A 9,399-nucleotide genomic window follows, 5' to 3' on the forward strand; every position below is an offset into this window, starting at 1 on the left:
AGGGAGGATTAATTGAGGCCACGAGTTTGAGACCAGCCTAGGCAACATGGTGGGATCCTATCTCTACCAAAACTTTTTTTGAGATCAGCCAGGAGCAGTGGAGCACGCCTGTAGTCCCAGCTGCTCGGGAGGCTGAGGCAGGAGGATGGCTTAAGCTCAGGAGTTCGAGATTGCTATGAGCTGTGATCGCACCATGGGCACTTCAGCCTGGGCAACAGAGCGAGACCCTGTCTCTTACAAAAAAAGAAAAAAGCTATTTCTGACCACACTTCCATCCTTAAAGCCCTCTATATCCATTACCATCCCATCTGCTCTCTCCTAACAGTGTCTTATACCTGAAAGATCCGTGGATCTAAAGTCGTATATCACGGCCTTTCTACCAAATGAGATTGCTATCTCACTGTGCAACTTTAGAAAAGCCCCCTAACCTCTCTGGAGTTCAGTTTTCGCATAAATCCAAAATGATCCTTGCCAGCTGGGCGCGGTGGCTCATGTCTGTAATCCTAACACTCTGGGAGGCCGAAGCGGGAGGATCGCTGGAGGTCAGAGTTCGAGACCAGCCTGAGCAAGAACGAGACCCTGTCTCTACTAAAAATAGAAAAATTAGCTGGGCGTGGTGGCGCGCGCCTGTAGTCCCAGCTACTCGGGAGGCTGAGGGAGAAGGATAGCTTGAGCCCAGGAGTTGGAGGTTGCAGTGAGTAATGATGACGTCACTGCACTCCAGCCTGGGCGACAGAAGGAGACCTTGTCTCAAAAAGAAAAAAAGAAAAGAAAGACAAAGTGATCCTTGCCGAGCAAAGTGCAGTTTTCGTTCAGGAGGCAGGTGGCGCTGTCTCTGGAGGCTTAGACCCATTCCCCTCCCTCCGCCCGCTCCCTCCCGCTTCTGTGCGCAGGCGCGGCTTCGTGGATTGGCCGCGCGCGGGAGCCGTCATTCGGTGGCGGGTCCCGGCCGCGGGGCTGGCGGGCTGAGGGGAGAAAAGATGGCGGCAGCGGCGGCGGCTGGTGCGGCCTCCGGGCTGCCGGGTCCAGTGGCACAAGGATTGAAGGAAGCGTTGGTGGATACGCTCACCGGGATCCTGTCCCCAGTGCAGGAGGTGCGGGCGGCTGCCGAGGAACAGATTAAGGTGCTGGAGGTGACGGAGGGTGAGTGAGGCGGGACCGTCACGAGGATGGCTCAGCGGCACAATCCGCTGACCGCAGCTCTGGACCGCCAGGGGACATGGGGAGCCTGAGCCAGTGGGAGGTCCGGGCGCCGAAGAGCGGAGAGGGAAGCGAGAGGCCGATGTCGCCGGTGGCTGCGACAGCCCCGAGAGGGGAGGCGCGCCTGGAGGAGAGGGTCGGGAGAGGTGGAGCCTCCGGGCGAGGGGGAGGGTGGAGGCTTGAAAGATAGATGGAGCCTGGGCTCTGCGGAGGACAGAGACGGAGCCGGACTTGGTGCCGTTGGACGAGCGCGGTCTGGGAAATATTTTCTGAGTTTAGGAACGGGGTCTTTTGATGTTCTCTTCACCAGCTCGCTTGTGCCAGGGCAAGAGTAGGGGGAGCTGTTCGCACAAGTGGCGAGAGGGTAGGGCCTCGGGGAGGCGGCTGTCACAGCTTAGGTGCCACCAAACAAGTTTCTGCCTCTGAGTTATAAACCTAGCTAGTGGTTTGCACTCTTCGTGTTTTCCCAGAAATTAAATACATATGCAACTGCTTCACCTTTAGCTGACCATACTCTCCGTTTATTTTCAGAATAATTTGTACCGATTAAATAACTGTGCGTTTCTGTTTAGGGGAACTGATCGTCCCTTGCTTTTGATTCTTTGTCCTCATCATCTTACTGTGTACTTTAAAGTGATGGTGAAGAAAATAAGCCATTGGTTTGAGATTTGCTGTCAATTTCTAGCTGAGTGAGCCTTTCACCATGCCCAGTATAGTCACTTTACAAAGAACAATTTAATCCTGAAACTAAAGGAGGGAAAATCTTCTTGGTCTTTATGTACGAAATATATCTGGTCTGAGCCTATTACTGGAACTCCAAACCCTCGGAATCCCCCCGCTCAGCGATATTCCCGCCATTACTTGAAGACCTCTTCAGATCTGAGCAGTCACACAGAAAACCTTGAGTTAACTCTCAGATTTTATTTTTATTGAAAATAATTTTTTAAAATCTCCTTCGAATTTAGTTTTATTTTCTCCCACAATATAAAAGAGCTGTTGAAAACAAATTTCCTTCTGTTGGAAATATGTCGCGATTTGGGATCTTACAGGTTAAAGACCATTTTGAAGGCCCGGTTGTAACTGTCATTGTTTTATAAAATATCGGACCCTACAAGAGGAGGAACCACTGGAGAAGAGAAAGTTGTTTGAGAACCATGCATCAACTGGTTTTTATAGGCTCCTGGGTAAAATTCCTTTATTCATGTCAATGTCTCTGCCTCCCCTGGGTATGAGGAGGAGAGACAAAGCAAAGGAACCTCATCACATTCAAGCTGCTACTTGAATAAAGTTGAGTGTCTGATGCACATTGATCCTAGTTAAACCTTCCCTGGATGATACACAGTGTTCCTGGTGCCTCACATGCGTGTCTGGCACCTTTTCCGTGAAAGGGGAACCTTCAATCATGTTTAAACTGTCCAACAACAGCTCCACTTTAGCTCTGATATCTTCAACTCTTGCCAAATGCCATGGTCTCATCTTGGAAAAGTCAGTTATAAACTTCTTGGGGTCTTTTTGAAGCTCTGGTCTTTCACTTTCTTCATTTTTGGAAGTCTTGAGTGCAATTTTAAATTCCAGAAGTACAGAATTTTGATCTAGGCCACTGGTGAGAAATAGATTGACTCCCCTTCATTCCCTATAGCCCGTAATTTGCTGGTAGTGTGCAGTCATGCATGCTGTGGGAAGTACGGAAAGGCATTGATGCAGTGACCTGATGTTGGTGGTCTAGTCGTAAGGCATATGACTCAGGTTTAGGATGCGGCTACAGGGTTGGATCAAGTCCCTAGAGTTGAGTGCATGCAGTGCTTCAGACCCTTTGGAGGCTATTCGTGTCTTTAAAATAGTGTGGCTCCTTATGTTTATCCCCAAAACTGTAGAGATTCAACCCCTTCTGTACCTATTTTAGGTGGAGGATGATGGTCCATTCCTCAGATATAGTATCCTCTCCTTTCTTCCTCTTGTGGCCTTTAACAAGTTGTCTTTGCCATTGGGTCATTGGAAGAATACGTCCCATTTTATAGTCTGTCTGAATCTCTCAGATGTTTTCTGAACATGGTCTAATAGTTTCTCTCTACCAGCCGTAGCCCTTCTTTACATAGAAACATGGTACCTGGCTTCCCAGCAGGGTTTAGCCAACTATCTGGCCTGACGAAACTGGCAGGACATTTTTCCTGCTCATTAGAAGGCCCTGGAGGCCAAGGTAAGGAGCCATTCTTGCAAATGAGTGAACAAATTACTTTCTACTCATTTGGAATTACTTCACATTTCAGTTTCATCCTAGTAGAAGGAACCTTGCTTTCTGGCTCTAGGATACAATCTTCCTTAAAATTTGGAGTTAATGAGAAATCTAGGAGTTGGTGTCTATTATTATTTGGTTCTGGTAATCTTTTGATCCTTTTTTGGCCACCCAGGATCAAGTGACAACCATATCTAGTCCCTCTGTCCTCTCAAATAACCACACTATCTTTGTAAGCCATTTATTATTGCCTCACTTAGAAGACTGGTCCCACCTGGTCCTTAAGATTAACTGGTCTGTTCCCTTTGCCAAAAATGTGTGTCGCCGAGTAATGACCCCTAGTCTTGAATATTAAGTGGAAGAACCTCTAATTTGTGGGAAAAGGACACTGGTCAGTTGTCAACTCCCTGTTAAAAAAAAGGACATGCAAGAGAGGTTGACATGATGTGACCAAACTGCACCATAGATGGGATTTTAAGAAGCAATTATTTTAGAAAATGGAGGTTGCTGGTGCCTAAAGTACGTCCTGATCATTTAATATGCCCACTGATATTTTCGGAAAAGTAACTTGCCTATAATTAATTATCACATTTTCTAGAATGGGCACCCATTCTCCTAAGTCAAGGAAGTATGTGTATGTGAGATATCCACCAGAATTACACAGTGTGTCAGTCTGAAAAGGATCAGGATAGGTTGCTTCATCAGCTTGGTGTCCTGGAATAATTTTCTTGAGCCCCTGTGTTTGCCATTTTCCCTCGTCACTTGGAATCTGGGGGAAACCCAGCAAACCTCAGAATATTTAAAGCCTATCTAACAGGGCTAATTGGAGAAGGAAACGGTGCCAGTAACCACCTTCTTCAGGCAGCCCTCACTGCCATCCTGAATTGAGAAGAACATTGCCTGAAAGTTTGGAAGTTCCCATGCCGTACAGTGCTTAGCAAGTAATTGTTAGCCTTTCATTTTTCTTAGGAGGAATGAGATTTTCAGTTTGATCAACAGGGTTTGCAGGAATTTAGTTTTACCTAAACAGGGTAAAAGTAAAGCTTTTTGATTTGTTAGAGCATTCTTCTAATTCAATTTGATTTAATAGGCAGTGTCGTATCAAGCATTTTAAAAACATATTAATAGTAATTAAAAAGATTGGAGGGGTTGTGAATAGCCAAAGATCTCTTACATCAAAGTCTAGTATTCTCTATTCAGCTTCATCAACTCTTTTTTTTGTCTGACTTATAATAAGATCGTGATCATCTTTTGAGAATGTCAGCTCTTTATTTTTGGTGTATTTATGCTTTACTTTTTTATATCTTGAGAATGAAGTTCTTTCCTTCTTTTTCTTCATTTTTCTCTACTTTTCTCTAGGAATAAGTATCACCCAAGTGGTGGAATGAGTTGCTTCCATTCAAAAGCTTTAATTCTCCAGGCCAGCATAGCACAGACTTTCTTATATAACTAGATATAGACCCTGGATCATGTTCTTCTTTTAGTTACGTCTTTTCTGCTTGTTAGAAATGAAGACATTTCCCCCATCGTTTGGCCTTGTCTTGTTCCCAGCAGACATGTTGCAGAGAATACGTTTTTCTTTCCTTCTACCACTATCATGCTGAACTGGGGAGGGCGGGGGGGCGGTTATTTCTCCCTCACCTTTCCTGGCATTCAGATGCTGCCCAGATACCTGTGTTGATTTCCCCATCGTAGATGCCTAGAGAGATGATCCTGCTGGCTGGAAGTTTGCTTTCTGGTTCTCATGGGCACTTTTCTGGCTCTTTTGCAGTGTAGCGTAAACACTGTCCACCTGAGAAGGGCGCCCCTCAAGGATCCAGACGCACTCCTGGGCATGTGGCGGGCACTGAGCCGAGCGGAAGGCGGCCACGCTCGGAAAAAGGCCAGTGGTGGAGTTTTCTTTTTCCTTTCAGCTGTGGTTTTGTGGTGTTTACCAACCCCATAAGAAGTAGGGGGCTTCTCCAGAGCTCTACTTGAAACTCTGCCCTTCCCCAAACTATCCCTGTTCACAGCTCTTCCCGATAGTTAGTTGCCTGTCAAAGCACTGCCAAGTCTTATGTCCCTCTAGTATGATAGACCCTTCAGACCAGTAGCATGTATTTCTTCTTTTTTTTTTTTTTTTTTTTTTGAGAAAGAGCCTTGCTCTGTTGCCCTGGCTAGAGTGTAATGGGGTCATCAGAGCTCACTACAAGCTCCTGGGGTCAAGTAATCCTTCTACCTTAGCCTCCTGAGTAGCTTTGGACTATAGGCGTGTGTCACCCCACCTGGCTTATTTTTTTTCTTCTTTGTAGAGATAGAATCTTGCTATTGCCCACGCTGGTCTTGAACTCCTGGCCTCAAGCAGTCCTCCTACCTCAGCCTCCCAAAGTGCTAGGATTACAGGCATGAGCCAGCGCGCCCAGCCCTGTATTTCTTAATGGATTCTTTATTCTCTAAGCTCTCCTTTGGATTTTCCCTTCTAAGCCAAGTTGTAGATAGGTAATGTTTTTGCCAGGCGGGGTGAAGGGAGAGAAAGCGGAGAAAGGATAATAAGAGAGGGGAGCAAAAGACTAAAAGTCTAGATTAGAGAATGAAAGAGAGCAAAGGATTTCTTAGGAAGTCAGAGGTTACCATTTTAGATTGGAGTAAAGGTATTATATAATCAAGAACCTAGAGTCAGGTAAAAACCCAGATTAACAGAATGAGTCTATCCTTATTTCTCCTTGAGAAAAGGAACTAGAGAAAGTAAATTTCCTGACAAAAAAGCTTTAGAAAGCTCAGTTCACGTAGCCCTCTCAGCACTGTCCCCTTCGGCTTAACCTCGTAGATTGAATCTTAGTTTAGTCCTACATGGTCCTTCCCAAGCAAAACAAAATAAAGTGGTTACATATGTCTATGTCTCTCGTACTTTCTCTGCCTTGATCATCCCAAAGTAGAGCTGTTATTTCTAATATTTTCTGTAGAAATTATGTTAAAGACACAAATTAGTGAACCAAATTGAGAAATCCCTCAAGAGGTGCGTGCACATGCACACGTGCGCACACACACACACGCTAACATACACAAAATTACTTTTTTCTTTTACAGATATACTTAGTTGTATTTCAACAAATACTATACCGTCTCTGTTAAGTGAAAATCTGTAAATAGGGTTTTAACTACTTTACTAAAATCACCAATGGATAGGATCAACTGTTTTGATCAGATTTATAACAAGGCAGAGAACTTTAGGGGTGTGTTCTGGCTTTTCCTTCTTTGCATTAGTTTTATAACACAGAATTTACTATCAATACCATATCAATACCATACCCAGCACTATCATTCCTTGGAAGTAATTCTTCGTGTAGCTTTTAAGTAAACTCAAGTTTTGTGGATATGGCGCTTCTTTGTGGTGATTGATATCCCAGTTGGACCAGACAGAATAAATCAGGTTAAATAAGATAATAGTTTATATTTTCCCTCTTACATCCTCCTATAACCTAATGCAAATGAGTTCTTTGAATTTTTGAGGTTTCCAAACCAGAGTTGATCGTGTGGTCATCATTTTTGAAACTGTAGGGGCCTGTAGAGAAGAAAATCTATTCTGTTCATCCATTCTATTTTAAAATTTGTCTTTAATTAGCAGTGATGATGTTCTTTGAAGATTTTCTTTCCCATCAAGGCTTTTGAGCCTTACGTGTTACTCAGACTTTCAATCTGCACTCTTTCATATGTGAAGGAAATAAACTTTTAGAGGAAATCCTTCTTAAAATACTTGTAGTTATAGATCCCCTGGTCGACTTAGGTTTGTGGCCCCCACATGGGTCTTAACCTTCTGATGATTTCTTACTTTCATCATCCCTTACAATCTCAGTGATGCGTGATACAAGGTATAGTGGAAGTTGGGGTGTGATCTTCGGTAGGTTACCAGACACAGTTTATGGTTGTATTAAAGTGAAGAGCTCCTAGCTATTGTGACCATCACCAGAATGCTACCTTCTCCTGGCACCGATATGGAAAAACTATATTCATGCTAAGTTTTCTCTGAAGAGCAGAGACTTGAAATTCACTGGTTGATGAGAAAGGACCATATTCGGACAATGTGTAAAATTTGCCTGGTCTTCATGCTCTAATGACTCTTCTGATTGGTACCATTGTGGAGTAATGGAAAATCCATGGTTCCTTTTCCCCTCTGTGAGCCTCAGTATTACCCTACATCTGTCAGAATATTAGTGCTTTCATTGAAAGAATAGTTGTTCAGATTTGTTTAAGCTTTACAGTCTCAACTCAAGTTTCACACCCTTTTCAGAAAGTCTCATTTTATTCCTCAGTATCTTTTTCACACTGTATGATTAAAGATTTTGTTCATTTTGATTTTGTTTTAGTTTGTCCCTGTGGTGAAAGTCCAAAAATTGTGCTCTTGCCAGGAACATTAAAAACCCACATCATAGTAGTCCATGCAAAAAGTATTTCAATAGTGCCTTAAAAGAACATACTTTATGTCCCAGTTAATTTTTTTGAAAACACTTGTAGGTCATTCTGCAGGAAGTCATATAAGGCACACGAGAATTGGTTCATTATGTCCAGGGAGGCCAAGCCTGAGTGAACAGAGACACTCTAAGCTGACTTGAGGCCATGAACTTAGCATCATCCATGAACACACTGAGTATCTGAACTCAAAGGAAGTATGGATGCCCTTACTAATGCTTTTTTCCTTTCTCTTTCTTTAAATGGATTTCATGTGCATTTTGGAGTGCTTTTTTTTTTACATTAAGTTTGAACATTGGTATCCAAGAGGTCTCCCTAAACTATTAATGTATATGACTCATCTGTGTTTTAGAGTCAGTTCTGAAAATTGTCTCCTGTATCTTTGGGTTGTAGACATCTATTGTTTCTTTTGTTATAAATGAGTGTTATAGACTTAACCACAGTCTGAACTAGCCAAATTAATCCTAGGAATTAGAATGGACTGCAATATCTGTAGGGGTGATTCTCCAGGTTTTGAGTGTTGACCTGTGACTTAATCATTTAATAAATGTTTCAGAATGTGGCTTCTTTTGCAGTAGTCGTACAAAAAAATCGCCTTTCTTTAAGTGAAGTGATGGGTACCACAGGAATATATCAAAAACTGAAGCTTAAAACAAGGGCATAGTAACAATGAGTTAAGAATCTAAGAATTCAGTAAAATAGCAGGACATAAAATACAAAAATCAATAACTTTCATATATACAAACAATAAAGGGTTAGAAGATGTAACAATTTTAAAAAATACTAAAACCATTTATGGTATCAGCAAAAAAGATTAATTACTTAGGAATAAAGTTAACAGGAAGTGTGTAAGACCCTATTAGAGGAAACTTTAAACACTCCTGAAAGGCTTAAAATTAGATGTGAACAATTGGGAAGATATACCCTGTCATTGGATAGGAAAACTCAACATTATAGATGAACTAGCAAGTTGATTCAAAAGTTCATATAGAAATACAAATGTGAAAGAATAGCTTCAAAAACACTGAAAAAGGAAAACTATGAGGGGGACCAGTTCTACCAGACATTTAAACGTTATATAAAGCCTCTATAATTAAAACAAGCAGTGTGGCACTGCACACAAATAGAAAAATAGAACTGTGGAATAGAATAGAAAGTCCAGAAATAGACACAAATATTTATGGAAATTTAGTGTAGATGAAGGTAGTATCTCAAATCACTAGCGGTGACCGAGTACGGTACAGTGGCCTACAGTCCTAACACTCTCGGAGGCCTAGGCAGAAGGATTGCTTGAGGTCAGGAGTTTGAGACCAGCCTGAGCAAGAGTGAGACCCCATCTCTACCAAAAATAGAAAAAATAAGCTGGACGTGGTAGCAGGCGTCTGTAGTCCCAGCTACTTGGGAGGCTGAGGCACGAGGATCACTTGAGCCCAGGAGTTTGAGGTTGCAATGAGCTATGATGACGCCACGGCACTCCAGCCTGGGTGACAGAATTAGACTCTGTCTCAAAAAAAAAAAAA

The 9,399-nt window shown here is 42.8% G+C and overlaps 1 protein-coding gene across 2 annotated transcripts in view; it reads left to right on the forward strand.

Annotated features, from left to right (window-relative positions):
- Positions 1-946: 946 nt before the first annotated feature.
- The window catches only part of IPO9 (importin 9), a 37,878-nt gene continuing 29,425 nt past the window's right edge, over positions 947-9,399 (forward strand). The window contains exon 1 of one of the 2 annotated variants that reach the window (XM_012655941.1): positions 947-1,143. In XM_012655941.1, coding sequence (XP_012511395.1) covers positions 981-1,143 — 163 coding nt within the window. In that variant the 5' untranslated portion in view covers positions 947-980. The remainder of the gene's footprint in view (positions 1,144-9,399) is intronic. The other variant, XM_012655942.1, reaches the window with a different exon arrangement.

Source organism: Propithecus coquereli, unplaced genomic scaffold (genome assembly GCF_000956105.1).
Source record: "Propithecus coquereli isolate 6110/MARCELLA unplaced genomic scaffold, Pcoq_1.0 Scaffold491, whole genome shotgun sequence".
In the NCBI taxonomy this organism is placed as follows: domain Eukaryota; kingdom Metazoa; phylum Chordata; class Mammalia; order Primates; family Indriidae; genus Propithecus; species Propithecus coquereli.